The sequence below is a fragment of the Corapipo altera genome, unplaced genomic scaffold (genome assembly GCF_003945725.1).
Source record: "Corapipo altera isolate COAL_440 unplaced genomic scaffold, ASM394572v1 61044, whole genome shotgun sequence".
In the NCBI taxonomy this organism is placed as follows: Eukaryota; Metazoa; Chordata; class Aves; order Passeriformes; family Pipridae; genus Corapipo; species Corapipo altera.
Window position 1 is genome coordinate 797,245 of NW_020885018.1, and position 23,976 is coordinate 821,220.

The following is a 23,976-nucleotide window of genomic DNA, read 5'->3' on the forward strand; positions in this document are numbered from 1 at the left end:
GACTGAAATGGTTAATGATTTTATGCATCCTAGGATTGCCAAGGGACTTTTGCAGGCTTCTGCAGGACTTTTGCATTATACCTCTGATGGCCCATCAAAGCCCATCCCCCTCTCTGCCAATCTTGAAAGGCGGGAACCAGGCCACACACAGAAACTCTGCACAGGCCCAGGAGAGGTTGGAGGCTCGAGGCATGGCCCATGACACTAACCATGGATATAATAACTCATAACTTCTTGGAGTGTGAGGGCTTCCCTCCTTCACCCCCAGCAGATCAAGGTCATCACTTCAACTGACAGACATGGAAGCTGCAACTACCAAGTTTCATCGCTGGACCCCGTGGGCGGTGACTATATACATCTGTCCACTCTCAGCTTTTCTTTCCCTTGCTCTCCCTTAGCCTTACCCTGTCTTTCCTTTCTCTCCCTTATGCATTTTCCCCCCAGGGGTTATCCCTATGATAGATAATATAGATGACAACACCCAAAATGCTAACATACCTGTTCAAACAAAATTGTTAAAATAAACCCTACCTATATATGTTTTCAGACACTGATTATTCAGTGTCACTTCGCTCTAATCCACCTCAAGGGAATTATTGATAAGAACCTGGGTTACTCCCCTCCCCTTTTTCTGAGGCGGGTCGTAACATTTTTGGCGTCACGGACAGGATCCTTTGGATATGGTGGAGTAATCGGTGTAATCCAAAACTGATACCGAGGGCGATACAAATGGTGACTGTCCCCTTGTTGTAAAATTATAGTGAGAATTTTTCTCTTCTCGGTGTGACCCAGGCACATCAGACCTGTTGAAAGGTTTCCTGGTGTAGGTTGGACCTGTTGAAAGGTTCTCTGGTACCTGGGCCTGTTGAAAGGTTTTTCAGGAGAGAGTCAAGCCGACCCTCAGATGGTTAAGGGGGAGAAAGACATTAACCTGAGCTGGGTTAATGATTGAGTCAAAAGGAAGGACACCCCAGGTTCAGTTATATGAGGATTATTCCCTCCTGATGTCTGTCCTTGGTTTAGGACTGCTTTTTGTAGGTGCTGTTTTAGTCATTGTCCTTAGAACAGTGGGAAAGGAAAGATCGGCTATTCAGAAATCTGTAAGTGAAGTGATAAAATCTTTCCAAGAGCCAATGAAAGCTTTGCAGGACCAGCTAGAAAAAGAGGCTATTCAGAAATCTACAGGTGAAGTGATAAGATCTCTTCAAGAGTCAATGAAGGCATTACAGGAGCAATTAGAAAAAGAACGCTTGCAGTTAACTGCTGAGGGTGAAGCAGTTCAGGGGGAGAGGGAAATTAATTTGTTGCTTTGGTCAGCCCTGCAAGATGAGGAGGAACAAAATGAAAGGCTTAAAAAGGTACTAGAAATGAAAAATTGTGAACTACGGGACATCAATTTAAAATACCCTAGACCGGTAGATGTTAACAAATCCCTGTACCCCTCTGGGGAATCGGAAGAGGTTAAGCAAAGTTATCCGGAGGATGAAGTAATACATCTGCGTCCCCTCATTAAAACTGAAACCACTGGCCAAGGGGAAGATCGGCAAACTACCACACGGACTATCCCGTACACCGGGGGAAGCACTGGCCAAAATTCAGGAAAAATACAGCCGTAAAGCCAGTGAATCAGAGACTGAATATGTGTGGAGAGTGTCCCTTACTGGGGGAGACTGAATTTTATTGAGTAAAGATGAAGTCAGAGGATTTTGGGGCCCAGGGGTCTTCCTGACCACAAATGATAACCGAGCACCATGGTCCCTGACCCAGAGAGCTGCCTACTGGGCAGGTGGGTTAGACCCTATAGAAAGGGGAGATCCTCACACGATTAAAACACCCACAATTGGCCACATTGTAAAAAGTGTACAAAAAACTGCATGTCTCCAATTAATGCACACAAAATTATTAGACCCACAACGAAATTCCCCAATGGAACTTGAAGTGGATCCACAGAGATTTCCAGTCTGAATCCGAGGCCTGCCTGATGCACTAAAAGTTGATGCTAAACAATTACAGGAGTGCATAAAGGCAACCCCCAGACCTAGAAGAAGGGGTGCTCCACCAGGGATAACCTGGTTGGAAATAGCCCAAGAATTAATAGGTACTGGTCAGCAGCTGGGGCTCTCTGGTACAAGTGGCCAGAGAATACACTGCAGGAGGGCAGGGGAGGTCCAAAAACCTGCCTCACCAGGTATTTGTCAACAAAATGTGTCATCTAGCAGGCGAAAGAGGTACAGTTTGTGGGTGGAGGGTGTTGCAAAAGGAATTCCTCGAGAAGTGATGGACAAATTACCCACCGCTAATTTGGAATACTTGATAAAGCACTGGGATAAGATCAAAAAGCATGAGTCACCCCCTAGGGGCAGCCCTCCTAAGGATTCCAACACTGTGATCCCCTCAGCCTCTCCAGAAACCGGACTAACCAGTTTGACCAGTTCTGAGTTAAGAAACTGGACTTGCTGCTCCCAAGTAAATCAGCCAAAAAATGACAAGTGGGTTTATGAGAGAAAGCTCACAGAAAACAGCCAGGGAGATATGGTAATCACTTTTCCTCTCGGTCCTTTTAAATCTTTGGTTACATTCATAGTAGACACGGGTGCACAGGTCTCAGCATTCCAAACTAAAGCTGCTACTCATTGTGGCATTAAGTCAGACAAAAAAAGATGGGTAACTGATGCTTTTGGTAAATCCCGACCCCAATACACTGCTCGGGTGAAATGCTGGTCACCTGGAGAAGAGATAACCACAGAAACTATCATGATTGTGAGGCAATTACCAGTTAACATCTTGGGGATGGATCTACTAAAGGGGCGAGCCTGGACAGATGCCAAAGGGAGAGAATGGGTGTTTGGTCTCCCATCTCCCTCTGTCCGTCTGTTGCAAACTGCTGAAAGTCTGCCTCCTTCTAAAATAACAAATGTAAACCCCCACCCACTCCCTTTAGGAACACGTGAAAAAATTACCCCAGTGTCATAGTTTGAAATTGGCCCCCCTGAGAGGCTGGGGGGGCTCAGAAGTGATTGGGTGCCAGGGTAGTGTTCCCTGGAGAGCCAATCACTGTCCATGTTGTTCTCTTCCATATATCACAGCACCGGAAGCGTTTGGCAGTTCGGTCTTGGTTGTTATGGCTGTTGGTGTCTGCTGCGTGTAGGTGTTGAAGGCCAGGGGGTGGCTGGGCTCCCTCTCTCCCCCTCCGGGGGGAAGAGGGGAGCCCTGTGGCCCCCCTAACTCTGCCTAGGTCAGAGTTAGAGACAGCATTGGAATGAGTGCATGTTTGTGAGGGATGCGACTCACAAACAACTGGTAAGTGGGAGAGAGAGGCAGGCCCTGTGGCCAGGCCCTCTTCTTCTTCCCCCCACCTTTGCAGCCAAGCTGTAGAGGAGGGCTGTTTTTCCCTCTCGCTATTTAGCGAGAGTGGATGTGTAACAGACAGATAACATACAAATGCCAAAAATTATGGTTCACCATTGTTTCTGCCTGTCAAAAACTTCCTACCAAAACTTCTGTGTCAGTTTTCCACCAGAAGTTCTCACCAAAGTTTCCCACTGGAGTTTTCCTGCCAAAAGATCCTGGTATTGTTCATCCTTATCATATCTCTGCGAACATCTGAACAGGGCTACGTGCCAAAACACCACAGACTACCTCCTTTGAACACTATAAAAGCTGAAGAGAAATTTGGGAAGATCAGGGAAAGAGGAGTGGGAAAGACAATTGGCTTTACCAGCTAAGAGTTTCGCCTCGCCCTCACTTTTTTTTTCTCCTGCCACCGAAAGCTGCCTGCCCGTCACCAGAAGACTGGACCTCTGCCGTCTTGGAGTGGACCAGGACCCACCGTACTACCTGCGTGAGTTTTTTCCACCCTGACCCTATTTCTGAGAGGTACAGCGGGACCGAGGCCTCTGCACAAGCCTGAGACAGGGCTGGTGCGAGCAGTGAAGTCCACATCCTGGCTGCGTTCCAGACCCCCTGCAGCTAAAGAGATAACATCACACCAAGGTGGAGTCAGAGAAAAAAAAGGCAAAAGCTGCTTCTTTCTCTCCCTCTCCCCCCCACTCCACAAGTCAGCTCAGACGAATAGGTAGTTCTTGGTGGTAATCTTTTTCTATGCTTCTAAAAAGTAATCTTAGCATTTTCTAACCTTTTCTTATTTTTTCCTCTTTCTCTTCGCATCTCTTAGCAATTAATAAAAACAGTTTTGGCATCAACAGTTAACTTGTATGAGTTTTAATTTTGCTCAAGGGAACATTCGAATATAAAAATTCTTTCTGCAATATTTTAGCAGATTGTAACAGGATGGGAGGCTCAGCATTAGAGCAGAGCCAAGTGGACGGGCCGGAGGAGGCTCGATTGCTAGGGAGAAAATTCCCAGGCAAGAATTGGAGATGGACCCCCCAAGAGAGAGAGGGGGGCCCAGAGGATGTCTCTGCCGTGAACTAAAATGCAGGACAACCGAAAACCCGAGGAGAAATCAACATTCCAGGACACAGACGCTTGATAAGCTGAACTACACTGCAGCAGTCTACGAACCGAGGTATGAAGCAGAGAGAGAGAGAGAGAGAGAGATATCACACAGCAGCAGAAGAACAAGGACTCAAAGCTATCTTCTTGGATTTCCTGAGGAGGAGAGACTGCAACAAACAACTAGAACTTGGTGAGGGGGGAGCGTTCAGGAGCCCAGAACACTCCCACGGCAAAAGACTGTGTTACGTATCAGCCTTGAAAAGCTGCTCCGGGACTAAAGTTAAAGGAGAGGCTTGAAAGGACTGACTGATAGAAATGTAATATATATATATAGTTGCTTTTAGTTTGTACAGTATATTTATTTGTGTAAATAAATGTATATACTTCCCCCTTCCCCTACAGAAGCCTCTGGTCTGAAAGTTTCTCTCCGGTGTTAGGATAAATTGTGAGAAGGGGTGGGGGGAAGCCTGAAAATTGGATTTTGGATTTCTAATGTGGCTCAAACTGCCACACCCAGAAATTGCAGAACTACAGGAGCAACAGGTAGTTGTCCCCATACACTCACCATACAGTTCTCCTGTATGGCCTGTCCATAAACCTAATGGGCAGTGGCAGCTGCCGGTGAGTTACCTCGATGCTGACACTGGCTCACAAATAGCTGCTGTACATAACAAAGTTGAACTGATTGCCCAGATTGCTGATGTCACCACAGTGGACCAGACTCAGACAAATACTATCACCCATTTGGAAAGTCTGAGACTTCAAATTCCCACAGAAAAAGTAGCAGTGTGTATTCCCTCTGACACCTTGGCCACCCTAGAGCAAATAAAGATGCTGAGGAGTAAAAAAGGAGCTCCAGCATGCTCTGAGTTTGTTTTTTGGAGAAAACATGTTCCAAACTTCTCTATTATTACTGCCCTAGTGACAATATGCCAGATAAGGAGTTGGATAAATAGATAGTTCCTTCTTTTTAATAATGGGTCTGTAGTGGGCCAGGTTTCTTTGTTTTTCTGCAGGAACCTGCCAGCAGATGAGATCAAACTGCGTGAGACCAACAAAACTTTCAATTGCAGCAATGGGCAGAAAAGATAACTGCCCCCACAACTGCTTCTATTATCAGCTTACAAGTATCCCATGAGAAAATGAAGTAGCAACAGGACTGGAGACTTATACTGTTCTTTGACATGTGTTTGTGTTTTTATCTTAATAACTTTGTAATATGCATGTCTGTATGTATTTTTGTCTCAATAAGTTTGCAATATGTAAAGGTTTGTGTCTCCTCTACTCCCAAAATGGCTTGTATTATCAGCTTATTAATAATTGTTAACTTATTTGTGGTTTTATCATGAACAACTGTGGTGGTTTGAAAAACCTTTTCTCTGAGGTAGTAATGGTTTGCCCCACTGATAATACTGGACCAATCAATAGTCCACGTGCGCCCTACGGAAATTACATACCCACAGAAATGGAAGAGAAGGTAGTGAAGATAGTGTAGTAGATAGGTAGCCATGATCTGAGCCACGAGGAGGCAGGGGGCCAGTGAGCCCCTCTGGGGGTCAAGGGTCAAGGGCCCCCAGACCCCAGTCAAGGCTACGGGAGACCCGGTATAGTGTCAAAGCTGGACCGGGTCCCGTAATCAAGAGCTGGAAAAGTTTCCTTACTGTCAGCAGCAGTAGAAGACATTGAAAGCGGCAGCGGAGCAGTCCTGAACAGAGACAGCGATGGCTAAAAGCCAAAAGATAGCCAGCAGCAGCAAGATAACGTGAAGCTGGTTGAAAGACACAGAGATGTTCCTGCAGGAGGGAGAGCTGGCAACAAAACAGAGGTAAACTCAACAGAGCTGGTTTGGGGTAAGACTGTATTATTTTCCCAAAACCAGAGACTCTCTGAAGAGGAGGGGTGGACTTCCAAACCCTTAGGGAGTCCCTAAATGCAGCAGCAGCTAGAGAGAGAGAGAAAGGAGCTGAAAACCCAGAGTTTGTCCTGAGAGCTGAGCCAGGACGGAATGCGGAGGAGGTGGCCGTGCCCTCTGCTGCTGCTGTTGCTGTTTCTATCAAGCTGTCGAGCTGAGACAGAGCAAAAGAGTTTTGGTAAGACTGAACTGAAAGCTGCCTTCAATGTTCTAACCCAAGAGGAGTGAAGATCTTACAAGGAAATCCCCCGAAGGCTCGGGCTTGGGGTTGAAATTTCCACAAAGTAAGAATAAAAATCCTGACTGCCACACTTAAATCTGCTGCCTCAGGAAAATGAAGGACACTAACCAGTGCCACAAAAAACTGAAATGAAGGAACTGTGGCCTGAGGAGTGACAGAAAGATTTTCTCTTTTCTTCTAGGACTTTTATTGAAGAAAAGGAGAAATTTAATTTAATGTAAATATATATGTGAGTGTAAATAAACCTTTGTAAGTATTTTCCCCTTCCCCCAATAACGAATGGTTGTGTTTTGTCTGAAAACTCTCCACATGAGGTGAAAAAGATATCAAGTCCATACCATCACTAAACCCTCTCACAGGGGCAAACTGTGGGAGGAGGGGGCTTGAACTTAAAAATTGGATTCTTGGGAGTTTCAAACCACCACAACAACTCGCTGGTAAGATTGTGTAAGACAAGTCATTTTATGTACTGCTAGTTTAGTTTTTGCCAAGTTTGTTTTGTCTTTTTGTTGGGGGGCGGGTTGGCTTGGGAGAGGCTTTTGGATGTGTGTAGTTCTGTCTCAATCAACTGAGAATCAAAAAACTCAATCAAATTTAGCCTGAGAGTTAGTACAAGAATTTATGCATATTTGGAATCATACAAATATGTATTATATGCATTAACCCTCTGCCTCGGAAGGCATCAAATTTTATATTTGGCTAAATTTCACAAAATATTGACAAGTGAAACTAAATCTAAACAAAACAAAAGAAAGTATTACCTGAAGAGAATATAAGAAAACCTTTTACCAGCTCCCAAGTAACTCAGTGTATTTGCATAAGAACTGATGTGTAATTTCAAGTACAATTTCAAGACACATTGCCCCCCCTCTAACAGACACATTATAGAATCCCTCACACCCACTATGCATTAAAGGATACCCTGATTACTCACAGGGTGGAGACTATGGCTAATGAAAATTAGATTTGTGTCAGTATTAAATCCTGATGTTTGTACCTTTGTTAATATTAGGAAATTTGACTTTAACTATTCAGATATTGTTATGTCCCATATGCTTACTATTTTACTGTAGGGTTTTTTGGAAATTGCATTGCATTGGGAAAAGATTCGTGCTATCTCCTCTCTTTCTGTCAACTATACGAAAGGCACCGCCCACAAAGAAGATTCAGTGAACAACAAAAGAAATTATTGAATGCATAAATCACGGGGTGGTGTCAGAGACTGAAATGGTTAATGATTTATGCATCCTAGGATTGCCAAGGGACTTTTGCAGGCTTCTGCAGGACTTTTGCATTATACCTCTGATGGCCCATCAAAGCCCATCCCCCTCTCTGCCAATCTTGAAAGGCGGGAACCAGGCCACACACAGAAACTCTGCACAGGCCCAGGAGAGGTTGGAGGCTCGAGGCATGGCCCATGACACTAACCATGGATATAATAACTCATAACTTCTTGGAGTGTGAGGGCTTCCCTCCTTCACCCCCAGCAGATCAAGGTCATCACTTCAACTGACAGACATGGAAGCTGCAACTACCAAGTTTCATCGCTGGACCCCGTGGGCGGTGACTATATACATCTGTCCACTCTCAGTTTTTCTTTCCCTTGCTCTCCCTTAGCCTTACCCTGTCTTTCCTTTCTCTCCCTTATGCATTTTCCCCCCAGGGGTTATCCCTATGATAGATAGTATAGATGACAACACCCAAAATGCTAACATATCTGTTCAAACAAAATTGTTAAAATAAACCCTACCTATATATGTTTTCAGACACCGATTATTCAGTGTCGCTTCGCTCTAATCCACCTCAAGGGAATTATTGATAAGAACCTGGGTTACTCCCCTCCCCTTTTTCTGGGGCGGGTCGTAACAGGAGGGTACACAGTGCCAAAGTTATTACTATTAAATTCATCTGGTGAGATGAGACATTATCATTAAGTCACTACCACAAAAGCTTAGTAATTGAAATTCTTCTAACTCAAAATGCTGGATAAAACTTTAACATTTTTAAAAAATAAAGTAGCACTCTGGAAACAGGAAGCTAATTTTGTGCACATGCACGTGTATGCACACATCTGATGACATGCAGTCCAATTATAAGAGGACATGCTATATTATGAGTCGTATAACCTTTAGTCCAGCCACACTGCACTCCATCTTTAACTGTTACATTTCCAACTAACTCAGTTACACTTCAAGATAAAGTCTCCACCATTTAGCCTATACTACTCATTACTATGAATACCTGATGATAGCCATAAACTACACAGCCAAACCGCATGTCAAAGAAGAGAGTTCAAGTTCTGCAAGCATTTTTTTCTGGCATTTCCTACCCTCTAGATGTGAAATGAGCATCATGGATTAGAACTAAAGTGTTATTAAAAAGAAAACATTGTGTGAATATATCACTATGTAAAATAGCAAGCAGTGTAAACGTGACTTCAGAAACAGTGCTGTAAAAACATGTTTGAGTTTTTGAGAAGTTATATATGGTCCAACACTCAGACACTGGCATAATATTACTGCAATAGCAGAGATCTTAAGGATTTACCAGGCAAACAAAATATTAAGAACACCCTTTAACACCTGAGAGTCAAAAGCTTCCATTAATTTCCATAATATGAACCAGATCTAAAGCTATCTACATGCTTTTAGTTACTATCTCTTGAACAGACTCGCAAGAAATTTCAAGATGCACAATTCTTCACATTGCTATTCAAGTCATTTTTTATTTTACCTTATCCAAGGATCACTGTGCAGACTCATGGAAATACAGCCAAACAATAGAAGAATTATGCAAACTGAAAGTGCTCAATCTTTCCAAATGGAAAGCTTTCTATTTTTATCCTAATGGCAGAGCCAGGGTCTCCTCTTGCCATACAACAGGATCTAATTGCACCTGGTCTTATATTCTCAGGAAGTATTAGAACTGCAAACCACTATCTGTGCTTCTTAGCATACACAATATCCCTACTTGTATCAGAGGAGTCCTAGGGAAAGGGCTGGAAGCTGGCTACTGTCATTACCTTGCCTGTTGCCTTCTGAAGCTAGGCAGCTGTCCAAAACAGTCTAGGAGGTTCTGTGGGTCCCACAGACACAACCATCTAAAAACCTATATGCAACAGCAGAGTGAGGGTCAATCAGGTATTCCTCAGGCCTGAGAGTTAGAGATCATAAAGCATGCTTATGATCTGTGAACCAACATCAGATATTTCTTGCCTACAGACAGCTTCACATCTCTTATTTTGGAGATAGTCAACAACAGATGATCCTATCTTACAGATAGGTGGGTTGCATATTAGCATCAATGATACCTAAAGACAACAAAAATAGAAGTTTAAGTACGCTGAGAGAGAAGCTTTGTAGCACCTTGCAATGCAGAGGCCTGCAGAAGGCAGCTTTTATGCTGAGAGTAACGCACATTTTTTCCTTGGCACCAAGAAATATTTTTGTGGAGTTACATGTTTTACCAGTTACAACTTCTATTTGCTTATTTTAAGCTTTCTAGGAAGCTCCTACAATACCAAACTTTTAAACATGGTGCTCATACTTGCCATAAGTTATCTGTAAGTTCCATATCAATTCACTGCTCTGAAAAAAAAATAAATTATTCTCACATATTGCAAGTCGCTTTGAAATCAAAACAAATCCCTTGGAAGAAGCTGAGATCCAACAACACAGAACTCTAAACAGCACACAGTTAACAAGTTACAAAAAGCAGGGAAAACAATGCTGTAACAAGTATTTAGCCCCCAAATTACTTGAAAAAACTAAGCATAATGCTTGGGTTCCTCCTCCCCACTTGTGTCAAGACTTGCTCCTTCATGTAGCAAAAACACCTCATGAAATAAATTGTCTTAAGAACTATCAAACTCTAACAGTGCAGTTCATTTTTCTTGTTTCCTTTCATGTTAGGTGTATTCATTAAGGGTTGGACTTGATGATCTTGGAGGTCTTTCCCAATCCAGTTGATTCTATGATTCATTCTCATCTACCCAGCCTAAATCCAAGGAGCTTTCAATATTGACTCTTGCTCTACATTAAACATGCTTCTTGACACAGCATATTTGGTCAAACTGTTCTTCTGGGCAGCACTACACATCTAATGAAGTTTTTATTTATATAATTTCTCACTTGCACCTTCCCTGAAATATTGGGTCCCAGTACAAGAATGGGAGATAACCAGTGCATGAAATAACTCCTTCCTTGAGGGTGGTGATCTAGAACCTGAGCAAAAGGTTGCCCAAAAGATTATTCCCAGTCATAATGAATAGCTACATAAAGTCACTAGATAAGGCAAAGATTGACAGGGATAAGGAGAGCCATGCAGAAACACCTGGATTTGTGACAACCTTCACTGCAGATGTGCACTTTTAGTTGATTGCATGAGGGGGGCTTGTGGTTCAGAACTGCTCCTATCCCTCATTGATACAAGCTGCTCTCCACAAAGTGGTTGCTGCCCTTTCCATCTACCTAGGAGGTCCTAAACTATGACGTACTGCAGTAGACCCGAGCATGCTATATTAGTTTATAAAATATGCTTAGATGCTGTGCTTGAATTTTTAACAAGTCCCCAACTTTATCAATATCTTAGTGCTGGCTACAATAATCTACCATTTAAACAAACATTCAAGGGGACAGGTTTTCTGCTTCAATTTATCAAATACTGGTTACAGGATTAGCAACTGAAACCAGAATCTGTTGAAATGTTGAACCAGCCTTTAACAGCAGTAGCTCCTATCAAGAAGGTACAAAGAGAACACTTCTCGTATTTCAGTTTATTCAGCTAGTTCAACAATCCAGAGAGAAAGGTCATATTTATCCAAGAATAAAGAAGGTGCCAAAAGCTGATGTTACCAGTTCCAAGTGATCCATGAGCACAAATCAAGCATTTGTATTCCCAATCAACTATCACTAACACTTTAAGGTTCCATTAAACACAGGCCTTTTCTCAAAATGTTTAACTTAATTAGAAGGCTTTGTACTTCCCCTCTAGTTCCTACCCTCAAACCACACCTCAAGGGGAAGAAAATTCCCAAACTCTCATTGCCACAAAATTGAAAAAAGTTAGAGTGCATATTTCTAATCCTGCTTAGCTACCTTAGGAAACTAAAAAGACAAAACAAGATGAAGCTAGATATTTCATCAAGTCAAGAAATCTGAAAAACTAATCAGATGCTGATCTGAACTAGTGCTCACCTTGCATATACTATGAATATATCATAGAAGTCACCCCACAAAATAAAGTTAGATATTTACCTTATCTCTAAATAATTCAGTAAGCCAAGTCTAACACATCTAAAAGTTTGCCTGAAGGCCCAATACAGACAAAGTCAACAACATCACTTCTCAGGACCACAGGACTCCTCCCTAGTGACAGAACAGTGGTCTAAAAATCACTTTTTCATAGGTTCAGAAGTTAAGATGCATAACCAAAGATCAAACACTACCAAAACAAAGCCCACCATGCGCAGCTCCTCATGGAGGAAAGATGAGACAAAAACAACATATGAGCCATGCTGCTTGAAGGGAATTCCTCTACTGTGGAGGGACAAAGGCATCACGAGACCTTCATCTCCCAGTCAAAATAAGCATCATAGGATTGGTCAGAAGGATTTAGAAGAAAGGTACAACAGTTCAAGGACATAAAATACCAAAAGAGATATCACATTCATAATACTGAGGTAAGGCAACTGGCAACATTTGTTAATGCACATCCCTGGATTATTTCACAGGCTGCTTCAGCTTCTTTCCAGGAACAATTACAAGCATACAGTCCAGAGAGTTCCCCAACCAAAGATATTTTGATCCAATGTGATTTCTTTGAAAAAAATGGATGAGTAAGGTAAGGGCAGGAAGAGGCTGCCAAACCATTTGGATGTAAAAATGACCCAATTACCAACCCAAGACTAGAGCAACTTCCTGAATAAGTAATAATGAAGGTGAGTCTAAGAATACACCTATCACACCTACATGAGCATGCCAACCAACTCATTAGAAAAAGCAAGTCTTGTGCCAAAGCCTTCCCTTCCTTCTAAATGATGAAGCCAAACCAAATGCGACTCAAATCTATTATTCCCCACACTACAGGTTATTTTGGTTTTGTGTTAAAAAAACTCTTAAACCTTGACCCAGAGGCCAAGATGCATGTCAGCCAAGTAAAGAAATCATCCAAAAATTAAATTTGGTTTGACAGAAATCAAAGGGCATGAAATGACAGACACAAGAGTCACTACTAAAACAATAACTCCTGGGAGAAGCAAGCTTAAGAGGACATTAATTTGCTAGAGACCAAGCAGACATCAAGTGCAAAGGAGTATGCCTGATGCAACATATCTTCTGCAGGCACCATGTTTTTTCAATTGCTTCCTTTAAGAAAAAACATGCAATTCCTCCTCCAATTGTTTTGAGAATTTAAGTCTTCTCCCTTTCTGGGGCAGCAGTGCCAGACTTCTTGCTTAATATATTTACAAGAGAACCACAAGATTTTTTTTTTGTTAACAGGAAGACAGAGATGAATTAAAAGCATTTATCTACCTTCATCAATTATGTGTTGCTGTAGCCATTTGAAGGCTGCCCTCTAGAAGTTTAGAGAGGAAGAAAAGGAAAACGGGGAAAAGAAATAATGAAAAACAGTCCTGAAGTCCATGAATTTTTGAAAAAATACACCCTTTATCCGGAATTAGTCATCCTACACAGGATGTTCCTACATGACAAACAAAGCTATCGGGGGAAGCCCCCTTGAAATAAATATACACAGACTAGAGCCAAGAGGATAACTTGGGGGTGAAAGGGAAGAATTTGCACCGTGCCATGAGGTACCTCCCTTTCTTTGGGGTTAAAACAGAGAAAGAATAGAGACAGCTGTAACACGGCCTCCTCTCCCCAGAGGGCATCCTGAGAGAAGACGCCCTACAGGCCCCAGCCAGCCGGCCCTGCAGACCGTCCCCCCGCCACCGGCAGCGGGCGGGGAAGGGCAGCTCGCAGAGCACCACCTACGGGCGCCGAGCCGCCCTGTCCTCCCTAACCCTGGCCCCCTCCCGCGAGGGGCGGAGGGGTTGACAGCGGCCGCGGGACCGCTACCCCGCCACGGCCCCTCCGAGCCCGACAAAGAGACCTGGCAGGCGGCGAGGGGAATGGTGCAGGCCCCGGCAGCCCCACGCCAGGACCTCCGCGGCGGCGGGAGGCCCGGTCCACCAGCGGGGCGGGGAAAGGTCGTACCTTGAAGTACCCGCCCTCGTAGAGGGTGTTGGGGGGCCCGAAGATCGCCACCTCCCAATTGTAGAGGTCGGACTCATCGACCAGGGTGATGCGGAAGCCCTCCACCGGCTCCTCCTGCAGCGACTTCAACTCCAGCATCAGTGCCTTCTGCGAGCTGCTCATCTGCTGCTGGGCCATGGCGCGGCGCGGCCCCCGCCGCCCACGCTGCTGCTGCCGCTGCCCCGCCGCCGTCGCGCTGCCCCCACGGGCCCCCCACCCCTCCCCACGCTGACAGCCGTCGCCGCCGCCGCCGCCACTTCCTTTTGTGACGGCGCCCACTCGCAGCTGACCTCAGCGCGCCGCGCCGCGCTACATGGCAAGCCACACCCCACCCCACGTCCCGCCCCTACCGGCGCGCTTAAAGGGGCAGCGCTCTCCACCACAGCGTTTGTGGAATGTATGAGTGAGTGGTTCCTGGTGTTGCATCAGCCCTTACGGACCAGGCCCGCATCTCGCCTGGAGCGGAAGAGAAGTTGCGTGCTGAGTTATGAGTGGGATGGAGGGGGTGGTGCTCTGTGGGGGTCACGGGTGGGTACGGCGGAGCATGGCCAGTCCGTGCTGCTGCGCTGACAGAAACTCACGGTCAAAAAAGAGCAGTTTTTGTACAAAGGATGGTTTTTGAGAAGCGACCTTGCATGACCCAGCGTCCCCTAAAAGCCCTGCAGCAACCCCCAAGCAGCAGTAGGAGAGGAACTGGCAGTTACCTCTCTCCCATGGGTGTTGTTTTCAGGTGGCTCCACAGATGTGTGAGGTGCTACAGGCAGAAAATGCAGTTTCAATCCTTCCTCCCATTTTTAGATACAGTTAAGGGAGAAAAATGTTTGCAGAGGTGGCAAGGTACATCACCTGTGAATGTGAGCAAGCACCTCATCGTTCTTGTGATGTCCTATTCCTTATCTGGCCTCTAATAAGTAATAATATTGTTAACTATATTATTAATGGTAAAAATAAATAAATGAAAAACCCAAAGTGATTGTGCAGGAGGAGGAAAAATAGCATAGCACAACCCCAGATGTGGTGAATCTGGGTTTCACTACTGGAAATGTTAATGTACGCACCTGGCTTGGCAGCACAAAGGACCACCCAGCTGCATAAGAAATATCTGGCATGGAGACAGAGTTGCAAGCTGGACATCTTAGCCAAGACAGGAGAAGTAATAAGGATGTAACAGCCCTGACAGAGAAAAGCTGATGTCTATTTCTTGGTAAAGAATTAATGTGGTTCTAGGAGGAATAATTTAAATAAATAATAGGCTGTGATAAGTTCTAAAGTAATTGTAATGTCCCCCAAAATGACAGAGTTATTTGAAGGAAATCTCTGTTGTCTATGGACTTGTGATCAAATAAAATTAGAGATGAATAAAAGTGAAAATCACGTAATGCCTTAATATAAATCTGTGGCATTAGATTACATGGAGTCCGGGGATGAAATGGTAAAAGACCCTGAGATGCTGCTATATAGAGAGGGATTGAGGAGTGTTTACCTTTAGAGATTACTACCCTGGAGTGAGCTCAGATTTACAGAAAGTTGCTTAATTCTGCTCTCACATCCTCAGCCTAGGGGCTGGAGGGCTGGATCACAAACTCTTGTGTGGCCGAAACACTGTTGGAGGAGCTCCTCAGTAGCCAGGTCGTACTGTGCTGGGTGTGTTTTCTGGTAGGAGCTCAGACCCATGTTTTTGTTATTTATGTCTTAGAATAGAACAGAATATACTAGAATAGTTCAGTTGGAAAGGACCTACAATGATCGTCTAGTCCAACTGCCTGACTACTTCAGGGCTGACCCAAGGTTAAAGCATTTTATTAAGGGCGTTACTGTCACAGGAGAGAGTGGAAGACTTAGACAAAGTTAGTAAAGAAGCCCTGCTGTTGAAGTCACAAGATGCAGGAAGGACTCCCTTGCTTTCTAAACTCCTTCTCAGAGAAGAGTCTAGGTGAGGTTGAATCCTATCTTAGCCTCAGACTGTGTCAACAGTTTAAATTTAAGGAATTATAGAGGTGTGATTAAATCACTTTGTCCCACAGGTTTTAATAATGGCAAAATGGATATATTTATATAAAATGAATTATTCATTATGACAAATGAACAGACGAGTGAACAGATGAAAGATCTTAATCAGAATTATTTACTACACTGTCTAGAAACTAAAAACCTACTAGTAGGGTATAATATAGCATAAAGTAGTATAGTGCACTGTATCAAAGCAATTATATTAAAGCAATTGTATCAAAGCTAGCAAAAGAAACTATTAAGTAGAGATTGATATAACTCACCATACAAGATAGTGGGCAGATCTCTCTCTTAACCCCTGGGGAGTAACCATGAAGAGGTATCCCTGCTTCACAGGAGAAGCTCCGCACTTCAAGGAAGTCTGTGGAAGAATCTGCCATATGAAAGTTGGACTAGGCTTTTATAGTTATAAAGTGATGGACTGGTAGTCATAGATTTACAGGCCAGAGAGCAGCTCATCTGTCAAATCCTGCTTAAAAAAGCAGGATGTGTGTTTGAAGTTTGGTGAACCAGGCTGGTTTTAGCATAATTCAACACCAAAAGAGCACTCTGGTGCCAGCAGTAGAACTTGTATGATAGCTTGCATTGTATGCATTCTCTGATCAGATTCTAAGCCTTATAGGGGTAGGCCATCCTGCCACAGTTACCCAAATGCCTCTTAAACACTGACAGGCATGGAGCATTGACCACCTCTCTAGGAAGCCTGTTCCAGTGTCTGTCCACCTTCTCTGCAAATAAATGCTTTAGAATATCAAGTCTAAACCTCCTCTGATGCAGTTTTGAACCATTCCCACAGATCCTGCTGTATACCAGGGAGAAGAGATCAGCATCTCCCTCTCCACTTCCCCTCCTCAGGAAGCTGCAGAGAGCAATCCGATAGCCCCCTCAGCCTCCTTCTCTCCAAACTAGACAAACCCAGAGCCCTCAGCTGCTCCTTATAGGATATGCCTTCCAGCCCTTTCACCAGCTTTGTTGCCCTCTCCTGGACACATTCACATACCTTAAAATCCTTCTTAAATTATCTTGGGTTGATGGACATAATGTTTTGTCAATACAGGATTGGGTTGATTGGCAGGACATGTGGGCTGGGAGCTATGTTTTCACTTTGGTGCCAGGCTTCCTGGGCAGCAAGTACTTCCATCACCATTAGATTTGTCCAACCATCTCATCTGGGTTACATCTGAAAGTGTTGCAGATATGATGCTCTCAGCAATGCTCTCTCCAAGAGAGAAAAAGCTCTTCACGTCTGCCCACCGTGTCCAATCCAGCCCCATGACAGGGGTCAGTAATGAATCTTTGTATTTATCCCTATTCTTCCCAATCCCAGCATCTTGGTCCCAGCTGCCCATGCTTCATTACTGCTCCCTGCTCCCCAAACCTTATCAGCCCCATTCACACCCCCATCCCCACCTCCCAAATGCCCAAGTTTAACCCACCATCATTCCCAAATGCCCCAACTCTAGCACCCACTTACAGCTGCCCCTCCACATGACCTGTTTCCATTGCTAACGAGTCTAATAATGCATCCAACCTGGAGGGCCACACTGTTACCTTCCCCAGTTGATGCCAGGCAGCAAGGACCTGATCCATTAACACAGCATCCCAGCTCACACTATGGTCAAACATGGCTTTGCTCAGGCTTGGAGGAAAATGTTAGGTTGATTCAATGTGCAGAAGATGAACCCTTTGGGGATTGTACTCTCCCTATTTCTATGGTAATCGAAACACCTTTCCTTGCAGCCAGCCTCCAGCACAGGCTTTGTCTGAACCAGCCCAACGCTGGGAGAGATGGGAGAAGCAAACTTTAGAGCTTTTCAGGATTTCTCCCTGCCTGCTGCCTGTCTCAAATGTTAATGAAAGAGGCAATCATGCAAGGCAGAAAGTAAAGCAAGCCCTGGTGTATTCAATAGGGCAGGCTGAAAATTTTCCATCAGGTCTGCTTTTGGAGAGAATATTGGTCTTTTTCCCCCCAGCTTTTTTTCCCCCCTCTCTTACGAAAACATCTGATGATCGCAGAAAATAGAAACTGTCAAAGCAACAGAGAACTTTGAAGCCTGGGCAGCCCCCTCCAAGGTTCCTGTCTGCATTTCTGTCTGTGCTCCTGAGGAGGCTCTGCTGCTCTACCTGGGTCCCCTTCCCCATGACCAGGCTGCCCTGTGGCTGGCATAACTTTTTGACTTATATGATATTTCCCCCTCTGTTGGAGTATAGAGATTGTATGTGAACAATTTCTATTGCATTTCTGTAAGCCTTCCCTTGGCATATTTGGGTGTGGACAGTAAAAGCAACTGTTAGTTAAATATGGCTACAGGCTCTGAAGTTAGAACAAAAGAGGCTTTTTGCCAAGGTCAAGGAGGAGTTTTTGGCAGGTGAACAAGTTTTCTCATCTCCTCCTATGGACACCTGTTGTGGTCCAATTAGCACCGGACAACAAAGTATGTTTTCCTTATGTATCCAATGCTCTGTGTAGAAGAATCATACATCTGAGTGTCATAAGCAGTATATAAGGTGTCTTTCTTCTAATAAAACCGACATTTTGCCGACCATACTGGTCTATGAACAGTCTGTCCGTGCCCCTCCATCAACACCCCTTCTAATCAGAACCAATATATCTCAGTGAAAGGATTAAGCCTTGTCCTCACAGATGGTTACTGCCCACCTGCAAGCAGGGCTCTTCATGAGGTGTGCTCTGCCACAAAATGTAGAGTTGTTCTCTCTTCAGCTCCTTTTTTTTTTTTTTTTCACCTGAAGGAATCAGTTTGTTCTTTGGGCTCAGAGAACAAGAAATAGGGTCTGGTATATGAACAGGTGGCTCCAGGAAGGAGAAGTCTTACCAGGAGAGGAGGAGGCTACATGTGCCATTAATCCTGCCCCTGGCAGCAGAACTTGTCACTATAAACTGGACCTCAAGATGTCACTAGCGTCTGATGTAAATCTGAGATGAAAACTTCCATTCAATTTCTTTCTGCTTTGTTCTTATAATCTATTTTTGATATTTATTTTCTTCTTCTCTTTCTTCCTTCCTGCGAGCCATGTTCATGAAGGATGACAAACAGTCTTGTGCTTAGCTGACACCATTTCCTCTCCTGCTGCCTCCTCCCAGCTTCTCTGCTCTGCTGAGGCATCAGCAGAGATCCCAGTGACTCTGGGCTGGACTTCAACACCATCTCACCCCTGGCATGACAGATGGATGCTCCTGTGATGGAAAAGATCAGGCAGGGGGTTAGGAGCTCTTCTCATCTCCCCTGCAAACTGCTTACAGACCCCTCTAGAGACCCTTGTAACTCAAACTACCGACAGCTATTCCTTGGGCTGTACTGAAGCAGAGCAGGACACCTGGAGGTCCACCTCATCACCCTCCTGCCCCAAGGCAGTATCAGCTTGTCCTAAACAGCCCAAGACATATTTACTCAACCAGTTCTTTAATATTTCTCCTTCAAACTGCCCAAAGTGGAAATTCGCTTGCTCCTAGCTCAATGTGTCTCTGGGCTCAGCTAGAGAGCTGTTATATGTATGTCCCCAGTGAATCTCATCCTGTTTCTTTTGGTCCAGGTCACTATGGGGATATGGAAGATAGAGAGAGGGGCCAGGATTATTTCCTCCATCTCTTTCCTGGAGTGCCATTATCCAGACTGGATGCAAATCTCCAGCAAAGACCATACCAGTGTTGGCAGTGCATCATTCCCACTACAGCAGCACACATTGCCTGTGGGCCAAGGGGAAACACCACTTGGGGCTTTGCAGGCTGATTTCTCAGCCCCAGAGGAACTGGTGATAGAAGAATCTGGGGGTGCTTCTTTTATTTACACTAGATAACTCGGTCTCAGACCAAAGGGCAGACAAGCACCACGGTGATGGATCTCAGCCTAGGCATTAATGCTCTGTTGCCAAGGAAAGATTTCCCCCCCCAAAAAATCCCTGAGCATTTAACAAGGGACATCAAAGTGCAATTCTCTGCTCTGCTGCCCAAGTGAGCAATGCAGGATTACTGCATGGGGTGATTCACACCTCCCAAAAAAGAGAACGGCTGCACAAAAGTCCTCGCCTTCACATTGGCACCTATATAGGTTCCTATATTTGGGGAACAGAGCATCCGAGCACTTAAGGGAAGCAACTGTGAATCTTTGAGGATAAAGATCTGTTAAAAATCACCTTTTAACTCTCTTTCACCTGAAAATAGGGCAAGCTGATCCTCAGGCAGAACTCATCACAGGGATGACAAGATGCTTTTGAGCATCAGTCGGCAGCATCTGGGTTAATGGGAGCCTCCATCAGCTGTTAAGAAAGAAAGAAGGGTAGGAAGGCTCTGCAGAGGGATCTGGACAGGCTGTATTGATAGGCCGAGACCAACGGTATGAGGTTCATGTTGCCTTGGAGTTTTTGGTTTTTTAATTTTTATAGTTTTTAGAAATAGTTATGTAGTGAATGTAGGTTTTAGAAGTAGCTGTATTATATCCCTTACCCTTTAGCACAGTAGCTTACACATATCCAACCCTATTGCCCCATTTCATATCAATTCCCCCTAAATTCCAACAGCATATTTAGTCTCTTTTTCAAGGTAGGCCTTCATTCTGTTTAAGAACATCTGCATCCTGGCCTGGACAACAAGATATCATGCAGGCAAAGTAACCTTCAAATCCAGAACTTTGGAAAGCCTCCAAGGCTGAGGAAGATGAAGATGAGGAAGAGGGGGGTCCCAAAACTCCCCCAGACTCAATTCCAGAGGGGCGGGGCAGGGGCAGAACAGGGCAAAGACCAGGGGGTGGACGAACAGAGATTGGATGAACATCATTATAAAAATTGTAACTCGTGGGTCGGGGGTGTGCTTGTAGTTTGTATTTCCAGAGCCTGAGAGGCTTCATTAAAACCTTCCCTTATCTTACCTCCTACTAAATTGCCCTGGAGTTTTTTTCTCCCTGAATTTTTTAGGCAACATTCAATAAGGTCAAGTGCTGGGTCCTGCACTTCAGTCATAACAACCTGTGGTGGATTGACCTTGACTGGATGCCAGGTGCTCACCCAGCCGCTCTATCACTCCCCAGCTGGACAGGGGAGAGAGTAAGGTGGAAAAAAACAACTCGTGGGTTGGGATAAGACAGTTTATTTAAAGCAAAAAGTAAAGCAAAGCTTGCACACGCAGAAGTGAAAGATAGCAGGGTTTATTCTCTACTTCCTATCAGCAGCGATGGTCGGCCACTCCCGAGAAGCAGGGTTTCATCACGTATGACAGTTTCTCAGCAGGCAGCCATTGGAAACAATGAATGCCCACCTTCCTGCTCCTTGCCTCAGCTTTTATATCTGATCTGATGTCCTATGGTATGGAATATCCCTTTGGTCAGTTTGGGTCAGCTGGCCTACTTGGGTCCCCTCTCAGGATCTTGCCCTCAACTGAGGAAGGAATGTTACAGTGCTGATGCTGTGCTCAGCAGTAGTCAAAACACCGGTGTGTTATCAACACCCTTCTAGCTGCCAATGCAAAGCACAGCACTGTGAGGGCTACTGTGGGGAAATGAACTCCAGCTCAGCCAGACCCAATACACAACCCCATGCAATGCTATAGATTGGGAGCAGAGTGGCTGGAAAGCTTCCCAGCAGAAAAGGACCTGGGGGTGCTGGTCGACAGCCAGCTGAACATGAGCCAGTGTGTGCCCAGGTGGCCAAGTGGGCCAATGGCATCCTGGCTTGCATCAGAAATAGTGTGGCCAGCAGGACTAAGGAAGTGATTGTCTCCCTGTACTCAGCACCGGTGAGTTTGCACCTCAAGTGCTGTGTCCAGTTCTAGACCCCTCACTGCAAGAAAGAAATTGAGGTGCTGGAGCAGGTCCAGAGAAGAGTAACGAAGTTGGTGAAGGGTCTAGAAAGTAAGTCCTATGAGGAGCGGCTGAGGGAACTGGGCTTGTTTAGCCTGGAGAAGAGGAGGCTCAGGGGTGACCTTATCGCTCTTTACAACTACCTTAAAGGAGGTTGTAGCCAGATGGGGGTCAGCCTCTTCTCCCAGGCAACTGGTGACAGGATGAGGATATAGCCTCAAGCTGCGCCAGAGGAGGTACAGACTCTAATATACAGTCAGGTAAGCAAGCCCACGGCAAGCACAGGAGCCTGCTCATGACTAGCTAAACTGCAATAACAGCTATAAATTCCATTTAGTGCATACCAATCAAATCTTTCATTATCTCAAACCCTTCAAGCTCTACATTGGGCACCAAAAAGGACTGTCATGGTTTAACCCCAGCCAGCAGCCAAGCCCCTCGCAGCTACTCGCTTACTCCCCACCAGCTGGATCCAGGAGACAATCAGAAGGGTAAAAGCTAGAAAAGTCATGGGTTGAGATAAAGACAGTTTAATAAGGAAAGCAAAAGCTGTTGTCATGGTTTGAGAGCCCTAAAATCCAATTCCCTAGTTCTAGCCCCTCTCCCACATCTCAACCCAGTGTGAACTGGGTTTTCCAGACACCACACGAGACTCAAAATGGGGGGAAGGGATTATATATTACAACGACTGTACAGAATAAATGCTACAATACATTATATACAATCTTAACTATCCCTACCATGACAAAACAGTATTTACAATGGATCAAATCTCTTCTCCCTTCCAAATAAAAGTCCAGGAGGGAAGAAGGAAAAGATCCTTTCTACTTTCAGCGCAACAGTGTCTCTAAGGCAGCAGGCTCTCTGTCTCTCTCTTCCATGCAGCAGCTGTAGCTGGATCTCTGCCAGTACACATGACGGGGGTATCCAAGCCCTCTCGGCCCTTCATCTCCAAGCGAGGGTCTTATCTTCCGTAGGCTGTGTTCACCGGGACAAAGGTCACTTCACTACGTCATACCACGAAGCACAGGGGTCTTCGTGATGGTCCCTATCTTCAGGGGATTCAAATTCCCCTACAGAGCTTCTGTGCTCTGTCTCAAGGCAGCGGGGGATGGGGGGGGAGGGGGGCGAAAGCCCTCCTCTGCATTCCTTTGGCCGTCCCGGTCCAGCTTTCCAGGACGCCTGAGCTTTTCAACTCCCCTCTGCAGTGCATGCTGCATCTTAGGACTTCCATTCAGTAGGAGTCCATCCTCTCCACTTAGGAGAGGTCACAAAAGGAGTTTGGGGTTTTTGGTTTCAGTTCTTACCCCAAAACTCTGTCTCTGTAGAGCTTAGTTCTCTCTCTGCTGCTGGCCCTCGTCTCTCAGGCAACTCTGTATCTTCCTGCTCGGCTGCATGCTTGTTTGCTGCTTCTCTCTTATCTCTTTTGGTTCTCTGCCACTTTTCCTCGGTCAGTGCTGTTCTTGCTGCCGCTGCTTTCAGTATCTCTTGCTGCTGCTCACAGTGGAGAAACATCCCCCAGTTTATGTTAAAGGCACTTAACCCAGTCTTACGCTGTTCCAAGTCCCTGTAGCCCCCCAGCCGGGGCTGGGGGGGGGTGAGGGAGAGCCCCCCAGGGGGCTCCTGCCCCTCAGCTCGTGGCTCTACAACATGGCTACTTCTCCAACAACAACTACAACTACTTTCTTTTCTGGTCTAAGTGTGATATGTTTATATTTTGCAGAAGCGCTCATTGGCTCAAACCTCAAGGGTCACCATCCCCTAGGGGTTTACCATTTTATAACTTCAGGGGGAAAACTGTTCCCCCCCCCCCAACTCTGCACACAAGCAAAGCAAAACAAGGAATTCAGTCACCCCTTCCCATAGGCAGGCACGTTTTCAGCCATCTCCAGGAGAGCAGGGCCCCATCACATGTATTGGTGACTTGGGAAGACAAACACCATCACTGAACATCCTCCCCTTCCTCCTTCTTCCCCCTACTTTATACACTGAGTATGATGCCAAATGGTCTGGAATATCCCTTTGGTCAGTTGGAGTAACCTGTCCCGGCTGTGTCTCCTCCCAGCCTCCCATGCACCTCCAGCCCCCTCCCCAGCATGGCAGTACAGAAAGCAGAAAAGGCCTTGGCTCTGAGCAAGCCCTGCTCAGCAATAACAAAAACATCTCTATATTATCAACTCTGTCATCTTAGTTTAGCAAGACACAAATGTCCATTAAGGAGAGGAGGGGGAGCAGAAAAGAAAAACCAACCTCCTCCCTCCACGTTATTACAACTCTGAAACTAAGAGG

At 45.2% G+C, this 23,976-nt stretch overlaps 1 protein-coding gene across 1 annotated transcript in view; it reads right to left on the minus strand.

The window, feature by feature from the left end:
- LOC113959004 (ubiquitin-conjugating enzyme E2 R2) overlaps positions 1 to 14,022 on the minus strand; it is a 121,595-nt gene extending 107,573 nt beyond the window's left edge. The window contains exon 1 of the mRNA XM_027667689.1: positions 13,829 to 14,022. Coding sequence (XP_027523490.1) covers positions 13,829 to 14,005 — 177 coding nt within the window. The 5' untranslated portion in view covers positions 14,006 to 14,022. The remainder of the gene's footprint in view (positions 1 to 13,828) is intronic.
- Between the last annotated feature and the right edge of the window lie 9,954 nt (positions 14,023 to 23,976).